The sequence below is a fragment of the Andrena cerasifolii genome, chromosome 4 (genome assembly GCF_050908995.1).
Source record: "Andrena cerasifolii isolate SP2316 chromosome 4, iyAndCera1_principal, whole genome shotgun sequence".
Lineage (NCBI taxonomy): Eukaryota > Metazoa > Arthropoda > Insecta > Hymenoptera > Andrenidae > Andrena > Andrena cerasifolii.
The window spans coordinates 8,987,128-9,011,318 of record NC_135121.1 but is presented as its reverse complement, the minus strand read 5'-3'; the positions used below and the strand labels follow the sequence as shown (position 1 = coordinate 9,011,318).

The 24,191-nt window shown below is 44.8% G+C and overlaps 3 protein-coding genes across 16 annotated transcripts in view; 2 read left to right on the top strand and 1 right to left on the bottom strand.

The window, feature by feature from the left end:
* Mtd (TLD domain-containing protein mustard) overlaps positions 1–11,200 on the top strand; it is a 186,224-nt gene extending 175,024 nt beyond the window's left edge. For all 14 annotated transcript variants that reach the window (XM_076810646.1, XM_076810644.1, XM_076810643.1 and 11 more), the window contains 3 exons: positions 5,565–5,846; positions 7,200–7,369; positions 7,599–11,200. In XM_076810646.1, coding sequence (XP_076666761.1) covers positions 5,565–5,846; positions 7,200–7,369; positions 7,599–7,734 — 588 coding nt within the window. In that variant the 3' untranslated portion in view covers positions 7,735–11,200. The remainder of the gene's footprint in view (positions 1–5,564; positions 5,847–7,199; positions 7,370–7,598) is intronic.
* A 4,843-nt stretch (positions 11,201–16,043) lies between these two features.
* Positions 16,044–22,587, bottom strand: Hao (Hydroxyacid oxidase). Its single transcript, XM_076810652.1, has 8 exons — positions 22,241–22,587; positions 21,686–21,837; positions 17,321–17,576; positions 17,094–17,222; positions 16,895–17,027; positions 16,510–16,626; positions 16,300–16,411; positions 16,044–16,213 (listed from the first exon to the last, which is right to left on the bottom strand). Exons 1-8 carry the CDS (start codon positions 22,372–22,374, stop codon positions 16,143–16,145), a joined length of 1,104 nt encoding a protein of 367 aa, XP_076666767.1. The 5' UTR covers positions 22,375–22,587; the 3' UTR covers positions 16,044–16,142.
* LOC143368191 (N-acetylgalactosaminyltransferase 6) lies at positions 18,114–21,531 on the top strand. Its single transcript, XM_076810651.1, has 2 exons — positions 18,114–18,741; positions 18,939–21,531. Exons 1-2 carry the CDS (start codon positions 18,535–18,537, stop codon positions 20,565–20,567), a joined length of 1,836 nt encoding a protein of 611 aa, XP_076666766.1. The 5' UTR covers positions 18,114–18,534; the 3' UTR covers positions 20,568–21,531.
* Positions 22,588–24,191: the final 1,604 nt, after the last annotated feature.

Here is a 24,191-nt window from a genome sequence, read left to right as displayed (position 1 = left end):
TTTCGAAAAATTATTCCACGTAGAGAATCTTACAGTCGAGTTTCGACACTCCGTGGAATATTCCGAATGCTGTTGAGCCAGGTGGTTTCTCGAAACAGCGCCGTGAATAATAGCTATCTATCAAACGAGCCACGTGGCTGGAAGCATTTTTTTTCGGCCTGCATCTCGATTGCTGCCGCGACCTCGGCTATCGCGTGTCGCGTAGTCGCGTTGAACAACGCTTCAGCCTGCTGGCACAGAAGCCTTGTTATGACATCGATTGGTCCACGCGAGACACCTCGATAAGAGTCAAGAGGATCAGCCCTGGGTAATCTGAATTTCAGATCGCAGCAATACGCGATGATCGGCCGACGAAAAACAGTCTGCTATGGAGGATGATGATGTCTTTGCACTTGCGCGATGACACGCTGTAATAGGATTTCGGATTAATGCCCCTTGGCGATGATTTAGTAGTGGAAAAGTTTTTCAGTACGTGGTTCAAAGCTCCTGATATTGGAGCACTCGAAATTGCAGCCGAGTTCGAAGCTTGAGCCAAGCAGCGGAAGTACTTGTCGGCTCGAGTATTGCAAGTACTTAAGACGACCTTCCAGTCTAGAGCCCAACAAAATAGGTGATATTTAGGAATTAATTAAAGGAAAACTACTGTGTATAATTTAATGGGACTTGTTGCAGTGTATTAAGGATGTCTTAAGCTACAGAAAAAACATTTGGAGATACAGGTCCCACCGTTTTGGATAAATTTTTTGACGTCTTGACTTTAACGACTCCCGAGTGCCGTCTGCAATGATTAATTATAAAACAAAAAATATATTTCTGTAGCTTAAGACATCCTTAATACAATGCAAAAAGGCCTATTAAATTATACATAGTAATTTTCCTTTAATTAATTCCTAAATATCACCTATTTTTGGGGGGCTCTAGACCGGAAGGTCTCCTTAAGGGGTCAGTCATTTTTTAGGATTTTTTTTTAGTAAACGCAGTGTCCAACGTGAATAATGTTTTGTCTACTTATTAATACACTTATTGACAGTATAAAAAAATTTATTTAAAATTTTTAACAATTTTTTAAAAACATATATCGCTCTGATGTAAACGCCTTGAGAAAGCGATGTAATGCTGGTGCAGGTGATTCCGGGAGAACGAGGCATTTGAAACAAAAAATTCAAAGTGTGTTGTAATCATGAGTATGGTTATCGCCGGAACCAGGATTACTTTTACTGATAAAAAATTAACAAAATGGTGGAGGTTTGAAATTTAACTGTCGAAATACGGTGAATTTTTCAATCATTTTGCCTCGTAAAAATTATGAAATGGTTAATCCAGAAAGGTTTCCGTGCTCCCGGCCATAGCCACTGATGTTCAGAATAACGTGTAAAAATTTCAGACTGACTGGTCTAATAATTTATTTTTTGCAATCACCTGCACCTGTCGAAAAAATGTTGTTTTGAGATAATTGCGTTTTAAGTTTGAAAACAAATTAAAAAAATTCTTTTAATTTTTTCGTTATATAATATAAGAGTAGCTTAATAAATACCAAAAAGATTGATTGCATTACACGTCGTATCTACGCAGAAAAAATCTTTCAAACTAGCTTAATTCTTCAAACCGTGAGCTGACCCCTTCAACTATTCGAGTGCTCGATTTTGCGACCAAGTACTCGAAATTGCGCTCGAACACAAGTCCTCCTAATCGATATTAAGTGTTTGAACACAATCAGATAGAATCACGATCTTCCCCCGTGTAAATTTCATTTCCAAAATTCTTTTTGTCGTCAGAAACTAGTTTCTGCCACACGTCCAGTGACATTCCATTTCGCGAATTCCAAAACGCAGCTGCGAACGAGCAAAAAAAACATGGCGCGTGGACTTAATTCCGTAGAAACCATATGCCCCGTCACGATCGACCAAGCCTGAAATTTACTCTCCACAAAAAAGTAGTCACAGGCACAAATGGACCACGAGAGTACAGCGATCACCGCGCTATCTCCCACGAACTAACATCAGAGACAGGCGCTCTTTCCTCCGTTCGCGATTAAGCGCCGCTAATTTTTTTGCGCGAGAGTCGCGATAGAAGGTGGTGTCACGGGTCAAGGAATCTTTCGCGATAAGGCGCGGAGCGTGACGCTCGAGGGCACGCGAGGAGTGCGTAGCAGCCAACGGGACTGTGCGGAGAAGAAGTTCGCTCCCCTCGGGCACGTTTACCCCCTAGGCGAGACAAACGCCTGTACCTAGATTACAAAAATCAGCAAAAATTAGATAAAACTCTGCTTGGCCCCCGCGCGATGTTTACGTCTAATATCTGCGAGTAATCAGCTGCAGCGCCGATTTCCAGAGAATTATTTTTCGAGGAGCATCGATACTTGCAGATACATCTGTTCCACGAACTTCTTTTACTTTCGATTAGTCGGAACGGTTTATCCAAGAGGATTTACGTTAAAATCAATTATCACTGGTTTCTTAGCAGACCTCTTAACGAATCATATTCGAGCAAATGCTTCGAAATCGATGTAGCGTTCGTTTTATAACCCGCCAGAGGGAAATGCTCCCTCGAAGCTGATCCCGGTGCATTTTCCCACGCGACGATTCATCCCGCCGATGTTTTTCTCAACCGGTTGGCTCCTTGGCGAGCGCAGAACGATTTAATTGACACGGCCTCGCCTCAATTGATGTGTACGCGCGTAAAAACCAGGGTAAACGCGTCTTGACTGCTAAAGGCGGCGCGGAAACCAACGCTCCTGACAGCTGTATCTACCCTCGTGAAAGGAGGATCGTCAGTGACAGCACTGATCCCTCGGCTTTGCACTCAGCGTCGCCTCTCCGCGGGTGTAATCGATGCGAAACCGTCCACGGAATCGCCACTGGCACAAATACTTTGGTGTTAAGGGGTCAGTCCACTGTGACGGTTTGGAAAATTAAACTGTTTTTACAGATTTTTTTTCCACGTAGATACAACATATAATGCAATAAATCTTTTTGGTATTTATTAAGCTGCTCTTATAGTATACAGAAAAAATTTAAAGAATGTTTTCTAATTTGTTTTAAAACTTCAAACGGCGTTTGTCTCAAAGCGATATTTTTTCAACTGGTGCAGGTGATTGCAAGAAAACCTTTCTTGATTAACGATTTCATAATTTTCACAAGGCAAAATGCTTGAAAAATTCCTAGTCCCGGTCGTAGCCACTGATGTGCTGAATGCCGTGTAAAATTTTCAGACTGATTAGTCAAATAGTTTTTTTGCAATCACCTGCACCAGTTGAAAAGAACGTCGTTTCGAGATAATCGCGTTTAAAGTTTCAAAACAAATTAAACAAAATTCTTTAAAATTTTTTTTGTATAATATAAGTGTAGATTAATAAATACCAAAAAAGTTTTATTCCATTATATGTTGTATCCACGCAGAAAAAAATCTTTAAAAGGGGCTTAATTTTCGAAACCGTCACAGTGGAGACTGACCCCTTAAATAAATGCTCTTAACACTTTGCAGGCGAACGCTTGCCGCGAGCGGAGCCTTGTTTGTCGACGCATGCACGCTGATTGCTGAACGAGAGGGGGCTGGGCATGTACTGGAGTCTTATGATAATAGGGAAAGCAATGTTAGATCGTTGCAGATTGAACATTTCGTGGATCCAACGCTGCGTTAATTAAACGATTTTATTTAACGTTCAGTTGGCGCTCGATCGCAGAAATCAATTTGTCGTGTTGTTGTTAATGTAACTTAATCTCTGCTTCTATAAACGAATCGCCTTATCGGGCTGAGGAAGATACGGGACACCAAGGGGATGTCGATATCAGCTGGTTCACGAGGGAATGTTTTATAAATATTCCCCTGGGTAAACACTCGGTTACAATGTTGATTTCCTCGTCCCTTATCGGACAACTTATTTACGTCTTAAATCATTGAACGACGGCGAATCGACGCTTCTTGGTCGCCGAAAGAAACCATCGGGGACGCCATGCAAATGAGTAATTACGCCAGTAACGCGCGACTTAACGATGCCGCATTACTATTGAAGGATGCAGTTCGTTCAGTCGATCCATTCGACACGCTCGTTTGCTTCGTGATCACTGGTTTCAGGAATTTATTTAAAAAAAAAGAAAAAAAGGTGCGTTTCTCAGAACGCCAACGACGGAGGTATTAATAAACGTGTAATCCTTGAATTGTTACCAAGATTCTGTAGCTCCTTTCGCGGGATTATGTAGCTGGTTCGAGGAAATTCTGACGCAGGCTCGAAATTCAATCTTGCCGATTACGTTAGATTGAAATTTCCGCACGGAAACTGCGACTGAGCCCTCTGCGCCTGGCAGCTGCGGGTCTCGCGGCGCGCAACGGTGCAGCCTCCCGTAATGAGTTATGTAAATCTCGTAATAGTAATGGATGAGATGTAAAGCCGTAAATAATCGACAGGGCGGCTCGGAGCGTTTTAATCCCGCGGGAAGACGATCGCGGAAAATTGTTATGGTTGAAGGCAGGTGCGCAAATGTGATTCAGCTCGTTCGCATCTGCATCCTGCCAAGGAGAATAACAACTCTGCGCGCGAGCATAATGTGCCGCTTAATCAAAGGGGAATAATAGAATCCGATGGAGAGTTTTCAAAGCTGATCCATCTCCGATGAGGACTGTTCAGCTACCTAAGCTCGTTTAATTAAGATCGATGCTTTATCAGGGAAAATAACAACCCACGCGCCCGGGCAGGGGACGTTGAATGCTCGCAGGGAAGAATTGCTATTGTTCTCTGATACGCCTCGATTGTAATTGGTTTCTATTGTGCGATGGGCAATGTTAGGTGGTATAATAAGCGGATTACGTAATTCTTTGTTGACGTGGAAGAAAGGTCAAGGGTTCGATGTAAGACGAGCATAATTAGTGGACAACATTAATATGGACGACTAAGGAAAGAAGGACACATTCTTCTGCGCATACATATTCATGGTACACCCTCGTCTTTGGAACAACACGAAGCTTCCAACAGCGCGAGACATCGCCACGTTACCGAACCCCCTGTACACTTGAATGCGTAATAGTACTCTGTGTTAGCTGTGTTAGTGTTAGAATTAGGTTTAGAGAAGGATGGAACCCCATAGTCGCAACTAGTGCTAGTCTTCTTCGATGCAACATAGAAATCAGTGCGTGTGGTTATAAACGATCACTGAGTACATCGTGTGAAGAAGGATTGTATGAAATTTAATACAGTGGAGCCTCTGCCAGAGGACGGTATTCTATATTCGCATCTTAATTGTATTCTCCTCTAGTTACGCCCTAGGTAAGTGACACCCACACCTAACCCAGACTCGTTATTTTGGGAGGTTCCACTGTCTTCTGCAGCTTGAGAGACCAAAGTCAAAAGCAGAACTCCAAAGATTTCTGTATTTCTGCATCTCCATAGAGATACATGTATTGGCACTAATAAACCCAGAGATCTACCATTAACGTAGCAATGTCCAGCCTCTCAAGTACTTTCGCAAGCACGATGAACTCAGCAGACAGTTCCCCAACCTTTTAGACAATCCTCTTGAAACTCCCAGCCACGAAAGCAGGTTGCTAACGTGCTCTTGCGCTATTCGCAGGTACTGTCTATGAGCGAGGAGCTCAGGCGAGCTCTGTACGCCAACAGCGCCGTCTCCTTGGACAACGAAGTGATCGTGCCCGATCTGGTAGGCACCACTGAGATCCTCAGCGACGAGCACAGGGAGCAGCTTTGCCGCCATCTGCCCGCCAGGGCAGAGGGCTACCTGTGGACTCTCGTGTTCAGCACCAGCCAGCACGGATTCAGCTTGAACAGTATGTACAGGAAGATGGCCAAGATAGAGAGCCCGATCCTGCTGGTCATCGAGGACACCGAGGGCAACGTAAGTTTGGACATCAATCTAGTCTTAAGGGAGGATTGTTGCCTTGTTCCGCCGAAAAATAGGTAATTCTTTGTGAATTTTTTGTACAAAAACGGTTCGACAAATTAACTCGAGGTTTGGCAGGCTGCTTTATTGTAGCTTGAACTATTGTTCTGAATTTTTGTGTGACAGTGAAGAAAAAAATATGGCAGATACAGAGAGAGCGTTGATGGTCGGGTGGCCCTGGCGTTGACGAAAAGTACTGTAAGGGTTATCTGGAACACAGAAAGAAGAAGAGATTCTTAAACTATATGAATGCGGCTATGGGTGGTAGTAGATTTATTATTTATTAGTATATGGTACCGTTCCTTTTTTATTTGAAGAAGTTTTCCCGATTTTGAGGCAACACCTTTCTCAGACTCAAATCAAGGCGATTCATCTTCTTCAAAAGGCTGTCATTTTAACATTTTATTCTTTTTCTTAATGCATCTACTACCACCCATAGCCACATTTATATCGTTTAAGAATCTGTTCTTCTTTTTGTGTTTCGGATAACTCTTACAGTACTTTTCACACAAAAATTCAGAACAATAGTTCCAGATACAATAAAACAGCCTGCCAAACCTCAAATTAATTTGTCGAACCGTTTTTGTACAACAAATTCATAAAGGTACTAGGCAGTCGTTCCTGTCTAAAATGAAGCATTTCTGAAACCGCTCGAAGAGCAAGTATTTTTACTTTTAATCTCAACACCAAGACAAAGCCAAGGACGCTTTTTCTAAAATAGATATCTAGACAAAAGAAATATTTTTTACTCTCCGTGATAGTAATAAGCATTGTGTAAAAGGAAAAGTCTGTACTTGCGTTCATCTCCACGTAATTAATTTGCAAAAAATACTTGTTTCTCGAGCGATTTCACTGCCTAGTCGTTTCCACGTTTCCCAAGCTCCTCCGGCTTAAAATAGAATGGGCCATACAAACGTTCCAAGCTTCATTGTCAAACTTTCCGCCTGTCGAATGCAACCTGATGCCAATTAGGTTGCACCGCAGGTGTCTGGATGGTGGCCTCACCTTTGTCTTCGAATATCGAGTTGAATGTCGTTCCCCAAGCGGTGGGGCGCGCTGGAATGGTTACTGTACCGTGATCCGCGTTGCGAGCTCTGTGCAGAGTTACAAAAGTCTTTTGCGATAGCCTGGAAACTAGGTCGCGATGTTCCGAGTGTTACTGTTACTGATTCTGAAGGGGAAGGGAGGAAATTGATAGTCTAGATAGCGTATTGGAGGCTTGGAGCAAAGGTCCGGGATTTATGTAATATTGTTATTAAGCGAAGCGTAACTTGAGCCGTGTGAATCATTGTTTTGTTCGATCTGCAGGTGTTTGGCGCGTTGACCTCGTGCGCTCTGCACGTGAGCGACCACTTCTATGGGACAGGCGAGTCCCTACTGTTCAGGTTCACACCCAGGTTCCAGGCCTTCAACTGGACTGGCGATAACTTGTATTTCATCAAGGGTAACAACGAGAGCCTTGCTATCGGCGCTGGAGAGTAAGTGTTGCTTATTTCTTGGGTACAAACTGGATAGGGTGTTGTTAAATTAAATGGGATATTGAAATTGAGATTGGATATATGGCAGTGGGATACTAAAACTAGAAGGGCTGTTTGAAGCCTGGCGAAGACACCCTTGTACAGCGAAGTACCCAGTATGCTTCATAGTGTCAGTACTAACACACTAGACCCCGCGGTAGGTACTGACAGAGTAACTTGGTTGTTCCAGTGGCAAGTTTGGACTCTGGTTGGACGGTGATCTGTACCAAGGCAGGACACAGTCCTGCAGCACCTATGGCAACGAACCGTTGGCGCCACGCGAGGACTTCGTGGTGAAGACGCTGGAATGTTGGGCGTTCATATAGGACCCGGCCTGTTGCACGTTGTCCGTGACCTCGCCCTCGCCGCAGCCTAATTTGACCTGAACACGATAGCCTCGCGATGGTTTCTATAATCGTACCCAAGGAGAGATGACAGGAAGACTAGAATTTCTATCGAGACATTACCAGAGGAGATTAAAATGAGACGGGCTTGCCTGGCCAAACGGTTGGCTCGATTGCTACTGATAGATTCCAACGGACAGAGGGAACTGTGGGGGAGGGGGGCTGCTGTCAGTGTCTAAAGGAGATGATGGGGGAGGAGATTTTGTGATTCTGTGGGAAGAAACGAATCCCCCACGACTGGAGGGGAAACTCGAAGACGATGTTGCTGATGGCAATTCGATATTGCATATTTGTTTCTCTTTCGTTTTTCGTTTTTAAGTTGCTGTATTTATTTTATTTTTATATGTGTTTATATGTATATATGTGTATATATATATATATGTATATATATATACATACATACATACACACACACACATACGTATACACACGTTATATATGTGTTCTGTTCCGAATGAGTCGTCGCTCGTTATTCTGATTTTTCACGGATCGCGCGTCGTTCTCCCAAGGGGAGCCGGAAGGGGAAGGATCGACAGCGGCGATTAATAATAATAATTCGTTGGCGACGCTTATACGTGGATCGTCGCTTGGAGCTAGTCGCGTCAATCACGATCGACGAAGTTGGTCGGTGATCGCAATTACGAAAGAAAGAGAGAAAGAGAGAGAGAGAGAGAGAGAGAGAGAGAGAGAGAGAGAGAGAGAATGAGCGAGCGTGAATGTTATCGGGACGATGATTCGAGATTGACGGAACGTTACGCGAGAGAAAGTATGTATTGTACTAGGACGAAAGAAAGAAAGGAATGATGAGTCGAATGTGTTGACAAATTACGATGATACAACTCACTCACACGTGTACACATGCATAACATAGAGAGAGAGAGAGAGAGAGAGAGAAAGAGAGAGAAAGAGAGATAGAGCGAGAGAAAGGACAGACGGACACATATGATACCACGAGAATGCTAAACTAACCGTTTGTTGATGTGTAGATAATGTAGATAGATAAATGTAAATATATATATTATCAATCGTGTTACGGTGAAGATTAATTTTAAAATGAAAAAACAAACAGTATATATATATATATATATGTATGTAAACTTTAAAAAAAAGAAGTGGAAAACGTTGCTGAACACTCTGTGTGTAGCGCTCGTCTCACGTACATACATATATCCCGAACGGAGGAGGACACACGCTGGCTACATACACACACCGTGTACACAATTAACACGAGAACAACATTGAACGAATATACGATGATGATACCCTCGTAGGCGTGATATCGCGCAGCCCGATGTTAAGAGACCCAGGAACCGAGAGCAAGTAGACTTAGACGAGACGCGTACTTTTACGTGATACCCGAGAGAAAGAGAGGATCGAGTTGAATATTGTTAATCAAAACACAACACTTTTATTCTATGATAAATCGTGCTTCTCGAGCCTCCGGCAACCGCAACAACGAACACACAAGACACGCCAGTGCCTCGCTTCGCTCTCTTTCTCTCCCTAACGCGCCAGAGCACGCTAACAGTATTCCAGTCCTGTTCCGGATAGTCCTACGTGTACAGTCAGAGCCGAAGGAAAGCTTCTTATAATTTACGCAGACAATAACGGGATGATGGTTTGCCACGGTTTCGGTTAACTCCCTCTTCGGCTCGGACGAGCTTAAGGTATCCTCTGATCGGAAGTGTCAGAAGTAGCAAGCAGATGATAGAGCCGACGCGGGACAATAGTCTCTGTAGTTCCTCTATCCAGATAGGGGAAGAGGTTTCGCAGCGCCGTTTTCTAACAGAACAGAAGCTTTGCTCGGCTCTGCATAGCGGATGTCAAGTTGTTCGTAACCGATTCTCTTTCGATGCCAGCTGAAATTCACGACCACACGAAACTATCCGAGCTTATAGTCTCTATATTACAATTAGGATCGATCGACCGTGTCGCCCACCGTTTCTATCGCGCTTTGTAACACATACACGCGTACACAGACATCTACTGACTTCCGTTTGCCGAGAGTAGAAACGAACAGTTTTAATCGCCAAGTAGAGCGAAGGTCATCTAGGAGAAAGGCGATTTTGATAATCGATTTTATAAATTGATTCTTCTCCCCGTGAGAGAGTAGCCTGGCTCTGCCTGGGAAAGATGCAGACGGATTTTCTAACTACTGTTCAAACACAATGCGTTTACGTCAAGACAGAGAGAGAGAGAGAAAGCGAGAGAGGTGGGGGAGGAAGAGGAAGAAGAACAAGAAAAGATAAACGACCCTTTTATACCGTAGCGAATATACCGCGTTACCATTCCTTCCAATTTTACTAGGGAACCGTTTTCTTAACATATCGTTTCTACGATTTTCCATCTTCGTACTTTCTAGGGGCTGCTTTTTTTAAAAACAAGAAAACCCTCGACGGTGATTAATAGAAAACTCCAGTGATCACGCGAACGTTGTTAGTGGAAGGGTTTTAAAAAAAAATGGCACGACGCAAAATCGCGGCAGAAAATGTTTCCGAATCATGCCCGCTTCGGCTGTGAATCTCATCCGAAGAGGCTTGAAAGACTGAAAGTGGCGGCACGCGTGATCGAGAGAATCGTAGATGTGAAAGGGGCAAGAGTATCCGTGCACTGGTTATGAAACGCACTTACAACAACAAAAAAAAACAAACTAGAACACTGTCGAATAGCTTAGAGATCCCCGTGGAGCACGGTTTCAAACAGTAAACAAACAAACAAAAAAAAAAAACGAGTGAAGGTCTTCGCCCAGCGGGTCGAAGCGCAGCGACCACGCATCGCCCTATATGACAGAACAGCGGCGACGAACGTGTTTCGCTTTGGTCGCCGCACTTGGCTCCGGCGTAAATGGGCGACGGCCTTGAAGCACAAAGTGTATAAACGTAGCGAACAGCTTTATTAGGATAGTTCTTCTCGAGTAACGTATACACACCAATGCGACACGCGCGTATCTCGATTTATAGAGCGTTGTCCTAGGACATTTAAATTAGGCGTCTAGGTGTACTCTTTGTGATACTAACGAGTAAAAGAAAGAAAAAAAAAGGGGGAAAACACGAAACAGTCGCTCCTAGATTTATGTATCGAGTCGCTTCGAGCGCGCCGCTCGGAGCAGAAGCTTCTCCTTTCGCGGCAGAGCGATCGGTTCGATCCCCCCCCAGGGCTTGCGTAACTCGAGGGACCTCGATCACAAAATCAGCCAGGACAATACAATTATTCGAGCGCGAAAAGAGGAGCAGAAAAACGAAGTGCTTGACCCGCGACGATTTCTCTTTCTTTTCTGGTTCCGAGAGGACAGACTCGCTTACCCTCGCCTTGATGCCGATCATCGCGGTATAAATTGTATATTCTAAGGAAATAAAGAATAGAGGATAACGGTGTGTCTGTGAGAAAACGTTTTCTGTTCGTTTCTTTTCACTCTGGTTCCGTTCTTCGTTTCAGTTACTCGTTTCAGGCTTCTGTAAGATGTTATACAACTTTGTCCGGTTTAAAGGCACGGGAAGGTGCGCGGAGATGGAGTTTATGCGCGCGCGTAGCGGATCGCTTTTAAGTCACTTTAAGGATCAAGTCGAGGATTATGCATTTTCTGTGGTTCGGAGAACAATGGCTGGTTAAAGTGATTGAGAGGATAGCCTGAGGAGATCTGGGAATGCGCGATCCTCTGGTTACTTTGAGCAGACGGGTCGTGGATATTGGCAATTTGTTCGATGGATGAGAAAGTGTAAGAAATCTTTGTAGCCGTGGGAATCGTGGCAAAGTGAAAACAATTGTGCTCTCGTCAACTGCCTGGAAGAATTCTGTTTCTTCCTCTTGAGCGAAGCGTATTACTGAATTTAGGACGGTCTTCGGCGCGATAGGTGCCGTCTAATCTAAAATATATACGCAACTGCCTCCACGATGAAACTGTAGACGTAGATTAAGCATGTCGCGTGAAACCAAGAGATCCTAATCTTAACTAACGAGCGGTGCTCTTCTTTTCTGTACCATCGATCGCGACGTGTTCTGCGTGACCTCGAACGCTGCACGTTACCTGAGAGTGTTTGTGGATGGTATCCTTCGCTGTCAGACTTCGTTAGATACATTAAGTGGTTACTGGAAGTTTTAAAGAAGAGATAACGGATGTCACTGAGAACACTCCGCTTGTAATATGCTCCAAGTAGATTCTAGTAGAGACCACGATGCCACTGATGAACTCTGACACTGAAGGGGCTCGAGCCGTAAACCCCCTTTCCAACGGAATACCAATTGTTCCTCGACTAATCGAAGATGAAGATTACAATATACACTCATCTACCTTGGACACGTTGAAACTAGTTAACTGTTAAACGTAGAGACGATCAATACGAGCGCGTAGCTTTCTGCGTTTGTGTATGAGAAAGAAGTTAGCGGGCGTAGAAGAAGTAAGAATCTCTGCTGCAACCCGGAGCGAGCTCACGCGAAGCTAATGTAATCGAAAGCAGTGAATGTAATATCCGTAGTTAATTAGTGGACGTTAGCGAGCTGAGGAGGTGGGAAGGAACGTGAAGTAACGATGAGGAATGGAGCAACAAATTACACGACGAGGCGAAGACCTTTGGTACACACATTGTCAATTAGATTCAGACTGATCGCAGGGATTGACCACGCATAACAGAAAACTCGATGTTCTTCGGTGTTTAGCTAGATATTGTTGTCGTTGTTGATGATCGTCTGAACGTGGCTTGGCGCGAGGAAGTTATCCTGAACGAGCAGGAGATAAGCGTTAATATTCGTGAGCGTGCCTAGCGCAAAGGTTCAGGATCAACGTGCTGAATAATTGTCAAGCTATTCCGTTCAGGAGGATCGAAACTTCGCGCCATGTCGTTCGACTATATAGTCTGTTTTACACGTAGGACAGCTACTCGTACCAGAAACGAACGTTCGTAGGAATCTTAGAGAAACACAATCATTCCCATCTTATACCGCATCGATTTCCAGAGTTGTTGTTAATTATTCGTTTACTAGAGCGTAACTCGTGGCAAAGTAGAGAGGGAAACGATCCCTCGTTAAAAAACACGTCGAAATTGTAGAGGTCACCTTTTTCGTAGGATGCTTCCTTTGCGAGGAAATTGCCCTCGGATGTGGGTGCTCGCGCGTTGTTCTTAGAACTTGTTTTTCTTGGAAACTAGGGCCTGGACGAAAAAATTGTATTCCACATTTTCGACGTAGTTTTTAAGGACGAATAAGACCTCCCTAAGTTTTGCCACAAATTTCATACCTTTGTGCGATTATAATCGGTTTTTCTTCGATTTAGGGTTTCTGTCGCTTTTTATTTCGAGTAGAATGAATTGTTTTCGTACGCGCTTGAGAGTTCTTCTTTCGCCAGCGGCTTCTATCACTCAGAGAGCACCGGTCCCCGTTGGATCGCCGAATTTAAGCTGCGTTGGGCACGGTTGCTTCTTAGATTATCTAAATTTGTGCCTCGGTGTTCACTGAAAGATGGAGGCCTTTAACTGTGCTAGCTAATTTCGTTCAGCATCTCAGTTCGCGTTCCTTTGGTACCTCGGATGCTGTAGACTCGTACAAGCGCTCGGGTGAATCGTTGCGTGCGTGCGTGGAACGCCTCGCGGGCGTTCAATTAACCATAGCAGATATACGCGACACGTGATTCCCGCACGGGGCATTCGAGTCCCAGCACCGAAGGTATTATCGAATTTTATTGAACGATAGCCATGCCGGATGGACAGATCGCACGTAGATCTCACTCGCGGCCACCGAAACGCGTACAAGGCTCGAATCTTTGCTGCGCGAAACGATATTCTAAACACATTTTTACACTATCAACTCATGCTCACGACTTCTCCAGGGCGAAGGCGCTTTATGTTTCTAAGCGGTTGGTGGGCTATCCTTTCGTCCCCAGCCGAGCTTTTGCATCGAAAGGCCCAGAAAGGGAAACGAACGTGTCATTAATATCCTAAAACGATCATCGAGAATTCTCCGCATGAAAAGGCAGAGTTAAATTCATCTCGTTACTCGTCCGTATCGCGGAACCCTATTTTCGAGGGGCGGGGGTGGGGGGGGGGTGGTTGTGACGTTATCAAAAGAAAAGAAGATAAAAGAGACATATCTTCGGTTCAAGAAAACCAAAACTCTCGTATTTAGAAGAGACGAGGAAAATGAAGATATGTACCAGAAAGGGGTGCGAATGCACGGGGCAGAAGTTGGACCCCTCGAATACACGCGCTCGCGCGTACACAGAGCCACACACATACATACACGCAAACTCTCTGGACCAATGAATTTTACGCTACTAACTTACTTGTCGCCTAAAGTCTCCACTTCCCTTACAGTAAATCCTCCCCCTGTCTTTGGGTCCGAAATTAGGCACCCCACGAACAAACCGAAAGTCATCCCAGAGTTCACGAGAGCAACCAAGGGCGAAAAGCACAGGATAACGCGCTGTGTGTCTATCGTAATCGTATATTTAGCCAACTGTATAACGTGTATGTTGAATTAATCGTACAAGCCGCTAACGACGAATGGCACCGTCGGGGGAGGGGAGGAGATTGCAGGGGGCACGTCCCCGCGTTGAACCGCTTTCTCGATGAAACTTGCACCCGATGCAAAGGGATCGCAGCGATCGCGCTACGGTAATTAATAACCGAGTACATGGCCCCGCGAGGGAACTTGCATTTTGCTGGAGACCTTCAGCTTCCGAACAGGAAACGAAGCAGTGGCGCAGTCAGGATTTAGTCTTGGAGGGGGAGCCGAGTTGAAGGGGGATGAAAATATTATTAATGCCGAGTCAGTAAGATTCGTTAGGTGATTATACAAATTTAGTTAAAGAATAAAATCCTGTTTTCTTTTCTTCCTACGAAAAGCCCCCACCCTTGGGTGCGCCACTGCGACGAATATGTAGTATATGTCTTTGCTAAACTGTTAAACTTAATCTGGAGCGCACACGTGCCCCCTCGTCCAAGAAAATTGCGTGCGGAGCGACTAAAACGAAACCTCCCCCGAGTCATTGTGCTGCTAGAGGGGCGAGGCGAATGCGTGGGTGTGTGTATGCATGTATATAACGCGCGTATATGTAATATATACAGTACACGGTGCAGGAGGTGTGTATGTGTGTACATATGTATGCCACACACGTGTACATTGCGTATACATATTATACATATTTAAAAGAGGAGCGAGGAGAAGTGGCAGCGTCGCAGCGTGCATACACAGCATAGAAGCGTAGCGCGAGGAGAGCAGGTCACTATACATATACATATACATATATATTATATATATACATATACATAATTATAAATATATACATATTGAGTAACGATAACGGTTGTAACGTTGTAAAGCTGTGAGTGAAAACGAAGTGGATGTTCTACGTCTGTATTATGCCGGCACAGAGTTACTAAACAAACTAAAAAAGTATAAAAAAAAAAGAAGAAAAACAAAAGAGAACCGGGTAGGATACGCGGAGAGAGGGATTTATTTTTTTGCCAAGAGAATTCGTCCCCGTTCCACGGACGGGGCCACGGGTCGAGATGAGGGGAGAAGAAGAGCTAGTATTTTCCGTACAATTCGTGTACAGAGAGGGCGGGCGTGTGAGTACTCTGCTGCATGCTCCCGCGCGTACGTGTACCGGCGCCATAGTCAATCTGTTCTGCTTGAGGAGGAACAAACCGAAGAATGGGCGAGAACGAACGAAACCAACACCCGCGGATCACTTTGGATGCGTGTGCGCGCACGTACGCTCGAGACATTGTGATATGCGTGCCGCCGCGCGCACGCATATATGTATACAACAGATGAATATACAAAAATGATATTCAATAAAACGCCAATATTGTGAAGCACGCCCTTTGGATGACACTTTTCGCCGATGCCTTTTTCCAATTTCCCGGGCAATGCGCGCGGGCAAACGCCAGCGCCGCTTAGCGGCGAAGACTGCGAACTAAAATGAACCCAAGACTGGCGCTTGAGTGCCTTTCAACGCCTATTTTGGCGTCTCTGAAAGTTTTAAAAAGCCTTAAAAAACAAGTAATCGACAACTTTGCCTGGAAAGTGATTAGAAATCGTTGGATAAGTAAATAGATGGATAAATAAGCGACTTACTGTTTTGACGGGCAATTTAGTTCATAGGTCGCACCGCTAGATGGCCAGATGGCTACAGCGTTTCGCGGTCTTCGACTAAAATTTTAAGAGACTCTGAAAAAAGGAAATAGATATACAGTATTTCACGTAACATGATGCAAGTAATCTGGAAGAAACATAGCTATTCGGCACATAAATCAATACTTTATTTAGTATAAAGGAATACATTTTCCAGCTATACAATTTGTTCGTTGGGAATTCATTAAACTTCCCGTCAGATGTTACAAATGACTATTGTAGTAAGACTGGTGTTTCACCATATCTTTCTTTACGTCCTTCACTGATCTGCAGCCTGCAAACCGGTCGAGAAAGTTGATGAAATTATCTTATCTTATAATGTCTACAGAAACATGTTTAAACATCTGAATCTTCGTTCACCTGTCAACGCAAACGCCAGATCGAGTTCTCTCCTGAAAATTTCGAGAACTTGCCTCGCACCTTGTTCGCCCCCCTGAGATAAGCCCCATAACATAGGTCGGCCGACAAATACCTGAAAGGAGTTCAAACACACCGGTGAATCGACGGAATTATGTAATCGACTCGATTCGAATTTCATCTTATCTTTCCAAGGAGCCGGGAGATGTTTACCATTTTTGCGCCCAGAGCAAGTGCCCTGAGAACGTCGACACCTTGCCTCACGCCACCATCCATGTAAACCTCGATTTTACCATTCACGCTCTCGACTATTTCTGTCAAAGCTTCGATCTGGCAATTACACATTATCTCCATTATTCTCCAGGTATCTGCTCGATACGCGCGAAGGCTGCCGTTCCAATGTGCGGCCGGCGACGGTCCCAGTAGTGCGAGGGAGAAGTACGTATCTGTTTCTCCCTTGCACTAGTGGGGCCGTCGCCAGCCGCAGTCGCCAGCCGCATATTGGAACGGCAGCCTTAAGCGAGCAAAAAGCAAGCAAACACTCGAAAGAGTACGCTCTATCTTATCGAATTTCAAAGAACGAGATAATGCGACGAACCGATGCCGGGATACCGTCAACTTGCCGCGCCCCATGGTTCGAAACGATGATCGCTTGCGCTCCGCTCTCGATGGCCAACAGTGCATCTTGCGGCGTTAGAATTCCCTTCAAAACGATTGGCAATTTTGTAACGCTGCGAAGAATCGTAAAATTCAGCGCCCGTTCCGGATCTCATTAATTTCAAACGCTTGCTTCTAACCTTTTCAGCCATTTAACGTGGTCCCACGACAAAGAGGCGTCAAACAGGCTCGTGACATATTCGCTCAAACTAGAGCCACCATTAGTCGCATTTAATTTGCTCAGCCCTTCTCCGCCGAAATTTCCCAATCTGAAAAGTAATCGTTTCGTGACAATCATCATCCGAGCGAGTTTACGTTTCTTATCCTAATCGGCGTAATTCAAGCTTCGGTGTTATGGCAGAGGTACCTTAGATGACTAGGTAGCACGAATTTGTTTCTAATATCAGCCCGCCTGTCACCAAACATCGGTGCATCGACTGTAAGTACGAGTGCTTTGTAGCCGGCGCGCTCCGCCCGCTTCACTAAATTTAACGTAACATCTCGATCCGTGTAGATATACAGCTGGAACCATTTGATCCCTTTCGGCGCTGCTTCAGCCACTTCCTCTATGCTACATGTCGATATCGTCGATAGCGTGAAGATCGTACCGGCTGCTTCGGCGGCTAGAAAATCAGAAATCTCGTTGGACTAATATATATCCGAATGTGCGATTTCGTGCTGACGCTCGACGCTTGTTTTGACCGTTAAAACCGGTCACGTGACCGGTCCACGTGACTTTCAGCATCAAGCATGAAAGCTGAGCTCGTTTTATCTTTTCCGCTTGACGCTCGTTCACTCTGACTTGCTCTGACTCGCTCGTTCGTTGGTCTCAAAACGAGCGTCAAAACCAGTCACGTGATCGGTTCACGGGACTTTCAGCGTCGACGCTGGTTTCGAGCGTCAAAACCGCTCACATGACCGACGCTCAAGCAACGAACGAACGTGTCAGAGTGAACGAGCGTTAAGCGGAAAAGCACGGAAAAGCTAAACTGAGATCAGCTTTTCCGCTTGACGCTGAAGGTCACGTGGACCGATCACGTGACTGCTTTTGACGCTCAAAACGAGCGTCGAGCGTCGGCATGAAATCGCGCCTTAAAACTGTACCAAAAACCGCTAGTAATCTTGTTTCGAGTATCAATATTTACACATATGTACATCTTCGACGATCTTAAAAGTCGAGCCTACTATTCTCCGAGCCCCGTTTCTCACTGAGAAAACAGGTAAAAGTACCTACGTCCTGAATTCTGTTCGATAACCAGGATATTGCTAATCGAGCAGCCTGTTTCACGCTCGAGTGAGATAACTACTGAAATATTCCCATTCGCGGCGCATCGAATGCAGTTGAGCGGCCGAGAACTGCTTCGTTTCACTGGGGATCGATCCTCAGTCGACGGGTGGCAACCGTGTGGCTTTCATGTATTTTTTCGGGGCGAAGTCGCCGAAGGTCCCGTGCGTTCGCAGATAACAGCTGATAAGCAGGGTATTACACAAATGAGGTTAGTTTCGTGTAGGTAGTTTACCGAAGCCGGCGGCCAGCGGCGGGTTCTACTAATTGCCATCGCGCGACATGACCGTTTCACGATGATGAGGAGGAATGTGATAAGCCTGATAAAGTTCTTCTTTCTGGCGGCTTTTACTGTTTTCCTGACCGTCGTCGTGTTCCGCTACGTACGGACGTCGCCTAACCATGAAATCGCGACACCGGTCGCCGCGCTCGCGGTTCTGGACGATGACAGCCTGAAGAATCTGCTCGGCCCCAAGCAGATTTTCAACGAGCATCTCTACCAGGTATGGGTTAAAGACCTGTCCATTATATCGGCACCGGTTGGCGCAAGTGAAACAGGTTTAGCGATAGCTTAACCTTCTGCATTCCACGAGCAGTACCGTACCGCCACTTTCCTGCACCCCGACGCGTTAATTTATTTACGCTCGAAATTAACTCTGCCGCCGCCGCCTAACGTTTCCATGAAATTTTTTTCGAACAGGATTCAGACGAGAGAGTCGATTGGCACGATTACAAGAAAATTCACGAGGATTTGAAAAGGACTGGGATGGGCGAGCAAGGAAAGCCTGCGTTCCTTTCGCCGTCCCTCGACCCACTGAAGGAGAGGCTGTATCAGGTAAACGGTTTTAACGGCGCCCTTAGCGACCAGATCTCCTTAAACCGCTCGGTACCCGATATCAGGCATCCGGATTGTAAGAAGAAGAAATACTTAAGGAACCTAGACCGAGTCTCTGTGATAGTATCTTTTCATAACGAGCATTTTACCACCCTAATGCGCACTTGCTGGAGCGTCGTTAATCGTTCGCCGGCGTCCCTGCTCGAAGAAATAATACTGGTTGACGACGCCAGCACTAAGGTGGAATTGAAGAAGACGCTAGACGATTACATCGCCGATAACTTGCCGAAGGTGAAGATTATAAGATTACCGGAGCGTTCTGGATTAATTAAAGGACGATTAGCCGGGGCGAAGATCGCCAGAGCGAAGGTTCTCGTGTTCCTGGATTCGCATAGCGAAGCGAACGTTAATTGGCTGCCACCTCTGCTCGAACCCATCGCGGAAGACTACAGAACTTGTGTCTGTCCTTTCATCGATGTTGTAGCTTACGAAACGTTCGAGTACAGAGCGCAGGACGAAGGCGCGAGAGGAGCTTTCGACTGGGAACTGTACTATAAACGATTGCCACTGTTGCCCGAGGATCTTAAGAAGCCAACAGAACCGTTTAAAAGCCCCGTCATGGCTGGCGGGCTGTTCGCTATGAGCGCCAAGTTCTTCTGGGAGTTGGGTGGATACGATCCGGAGCTAGCTATATGGGGAGGCGAGCAATACGAGCTGTCGTTTAAAATTTGGCAGTGCGGAGGAGAAATGTACGATGCACCTTGCTCGAGGGTGGGCCATATTTATCGTAAATTTCCTCCTTTCCCAAATCCAGGCAAAGGGGACTTCTTGGGGAGGAATTACAAGAGAGTAGCGGAAGTGTGGATGGACGAATACGCAGAGTATATCTACAAAAGGCGACCTCATTTGAGATCGCTGGATCCTGGAAACCTGACGGAGCAAAGGAATTTGAGAAACAGGTTGCACTGTAAGCCGTTCAAGTGGTTTATGGAGAACATAGCTTTCGATCTTGTCGACGTGTACCCCCCTATCGAGCCTGACGACTTTGCGTCCGGAGAGATCCGCAACATGGGCGTACCGGAATTATGCCTGGACTCGAAGAAACGAAAGAAGGATGGGCTCGTGGAAGTAGATGTCTGCATGAAAGACAATCCTAAGGTCCAAGGAGAACAAGAGTTCAGACTGACCTGGCACAAAGATATCAGACCAAAGGATCGTACAGAGTGCATGGACGTATCTAGGGGAGAGTCGAAGGCTCCTGTAACGTTGTATCCTTGCCACGGTGGCCAGGGGAACCAGCTATGGCGTTACAACGTCGAGAAGCAATGGTTGATGCACGGCTACTCGTCAAGATGCCTGGACATGGACCCGGCCAGCAAAAGGGTACACGTAATCAATTGTGATTCGTCGTCTCCTACTCAGAAATGGAGAATCGAGAAAGTGAATATGAAAGCTATCAATAACTGGGACAATGTGGGACCCAAACGACATTAAAACCTCCTTTGCTTTTTCACTGGCGTAGGTTCCTTAGTCGTTGCGTGAGCGTCTAATTTCATTTTCCGCGTGCATACGATTAACTAGTCATGTAAAATCGTAATTGCCGGTCCCAAGCATTTCCGTCGTGATACGCGGAAGCATTTGTCGAAGCGGTGAAATTAGTTTGAAAATTACAACAGGTCGAACCTCTTTTCAGCATCCCTCGGAACATTTTTTTTTACCGCATCTGTATCAATGTAAATATCGTACGAACCCTCTGTTGTGCCTTAAACATATAGCTGCATTTAAAACTACTATATATATATATATTAATTACTTTACGAGAGTAACTTCGCTTTAATGCTCAATTTTTACATACGACGGACGATATAATTATTAATACGGTATATAGTTAAGGAGAAATCAGAACTGACCGACTCGCGAAATCCCTTTAATGCCAAACTTCCGAAGCAAGCTTATTCGTTTTCTTGACTGACAAGCAAAATGCTTTTATCAGTTGCGACTAAACGGGGAATTAACGGACGTCTCTCCTCCATACTGTTAAGTGGAATTGTGTGTACAAGCTGTTCAAATAAACCAGAAGCTCCACGTACGGGTGAAGTGCAACTAAGCGGTAGTAATCTTTAAAGCCCCGGGCATGCCGTCTTAATGCACACGAATACATTGCAACAACAACATTCTCGCGTACTTCACCAAGCAAATGGCGCTTCAGTTACTGTACAGGAAGAAATAAAGCGTAAGGGATCTATTTTATAAAAGAGCCGCACACCAGTTTTTATTGAACTTCGCTTCGCTCTGTATACTATATATCCATTTGTACTTTTACACAGTAACGTCAGGTTATAAGCGTAAGAAATCGGGAGAGATTCTATCCAACTGTGATCTTGGTACGTCTCTATCGTTGCAACTATTTTTGTAAAGCGTTTGTATGATTTAATAAACATTTTTTATTAAATCTCTAGATGGTATGGTAAATCTGACTAATTTTCCAGAGAACTGAGCGTATCCGTGCCAGAGACTAAGTGTCGCGGGAGGATAGGAACAGAGGGGAACCACGCTGCAAGGTAACACGTCGGAAAGCTGCGCTTCACGTGCACGTCTGTACTTGAGCTTACCTCTCGCGTTTGCGCACTCGCCGTCGGGGTGCGCCATGCGCTGCATAGCCGCTGGCGCTACTCCAACTGGCATCGAGATCTCTTCACCTAAAACGGTGGTGCGTAGATCTCTTTTGGAAACGTCCCTCAGAAATCTGGGACGTATCCTGTACCTGCAAAGTACCATAGCCCTCCATCAATCAGACATATCTTCTGTGATTTCATTATTCTAGAAGGCGTACAATGTGCACTAGGGTGGCTCTTATTTTCAACTCTTGAATTTTCATCTTGAAAAAAATGTTTACCCAGAATACATAAGAGCCACCCTAATGGACATACAATAAGTAGAGCACAGGCACCTTACGGTATTTAATATTCAATAGTTCATAAACTATCGAATGTCCATACGACCAAATAAACATAGGCCAAATATTTATCAATTCTCTGTCTATTCGCAAAGGCTTAATCACGTCGTTGCGCAATGGCTGGTGCAGTCTCCTTATTACGAAACACTGTTATCTAAATGCGACACGCGCAGAATTGTACTTACTGCGCTTCTTCTCGATAGGTACGTACTTTTTGAAAGCTTCTGTGTTCAGCTTCAAACTGTACTCCTCCCCGGCCCCGGAATTATAATAGTCCCTCACGGAGGGTGTCAAGTGTTCGCAGGCGTATTTCTCGTAGTCCTCTATGCAAATCAACTGAGCCATGTTGTCTGAGAAGAAAGGACCGCCAACTTCAATTTATTCCCAACTATTAAGAGCAACTTGGAACTTGGTAGTCGAATCGCCGAGGATAGTATTTTCGGTTCGAACCGAAGCGAGCAGTCACGAACCGAAGCGAGGCTTCTGGAGGATGGGAAACATACTGATCTAAGGAAATCGGCGCCCGACACAGCCGGTCTTACTACCGCGAAATCATAAAGAGATAACCCGTGACGCTTTCAGTAATAGTGCTGATAAAGTGCTTTATGTATCTTGGACGTGTCGACTCTCTCTGTCTCTGCAAGGTTTAATGAAAGACCAGTTTGTTTACTCCTGGTCTCCGGTCTGGTCAATCGTTCTTTGTACCCCAGAATTGTCAGAACCGGGCTGACAACACAGGGCTATTGTAGGCAGTGTCGTCGCCTTTGGTTTTTTTCTGTTTCGAGCGATGCCATTGAAGCTCCATTTCTTAACGCGTAGAGAACGTATCTGAATTACTCGGCGCAACTAATTATGCAACTAGAGATTAGAGAAAGATCTAGTCACAACATCGTCACGTAACTGATGTTCCTTTGATATAAAATTTCCATCAGAATGGATGGTCTTCCTTCATCATAACTATGGCACACACAAAGGAACAACTTCTTTAAGAGTCTACACGGAACTTCTCCTGCCGGAAGAGAAATGTCCCTTTACAAACGACAGGAAGTTGCGCAGCGCGTAATCAAGAAGTTGTATCAGTGTGAGAGCCGCTCATTCGCGCCGTCGATTTGGATGCGTGCTTTTTATCGCGTTTCCAATGTTTCTAAACAGAGTCTAGATACAGAATTCCGATAGCAGGCTACGGAATACTTATTCACGTTCCCTTCGACACCCAGCGACAAAGTGGAGGACCTACTTCCTCTACTTAATCTTGTAGGGGAAACCGGGGCTAGTTGATACGTTTTTCAATTTTCAATTTTTTTTTCATTTTTGTTTGAATTAATTACTTGATAACAAATATGCCAAAATATACTTTGGTTCTTCCTCTTTAATATGTTGTAAATGAAAACCTGAGAAAATACATACAAAATGAATGAAAAAATGTTATTTGGAAGATCAACTTGGATGTATCAAAACTATTTACTGTTTCTATATATAAACGAAAACAGTTAAAAAACATTTGTTAACGTCAATGTACACACACGTACGCTGGATCGTAGGAATGAATTGGACAACAATCTTCACGTATCTGGCTCAAATATATACATATATATGTATATATTAGCTTTCGCTGATATCACAGTATTGAGCCACATATATACGGTGTCGAGATAATTCGTCTGTATCAACTTGCCCCTGTATCAATTAGCCCCGGTCTCCCCTACAAATTGTCCAAAACATGTACGCATCACGAAACCCAAAGATGGCATGCAGAGTTGGACATTAGTCGAATCAATTTTTATTCGAATAAACTCGAATAAAGTGAAGTTATTCGAGAATAACGAATAAATTTTTAGTCGTTATTCGTTATTCGAAGGACCGCCGTGGTGAATAAGCGACACGAATAAGCGGGGATTAGGCCCTCGGCCCCGGCCGGGCCGAAGGGGGTATCATGAGGCAAGGAGAACACTTTTCGAGTGTGCCTACTCGAGCCGAAGCGGCTTATTCGTGACGCTCAGTCGCCACGGCAGTCCTTCGAATAACGAATAACGAGGAACGAATAACGACTAAAAATTTAGTCTAATAGTTGACTAAAAATTTATTCGTTATTCTCGAATAACTTCACTGTATTCGAAATTTGTATTCGAAGGTTAGTCGAGGAACAATTTAGTCGAATAATG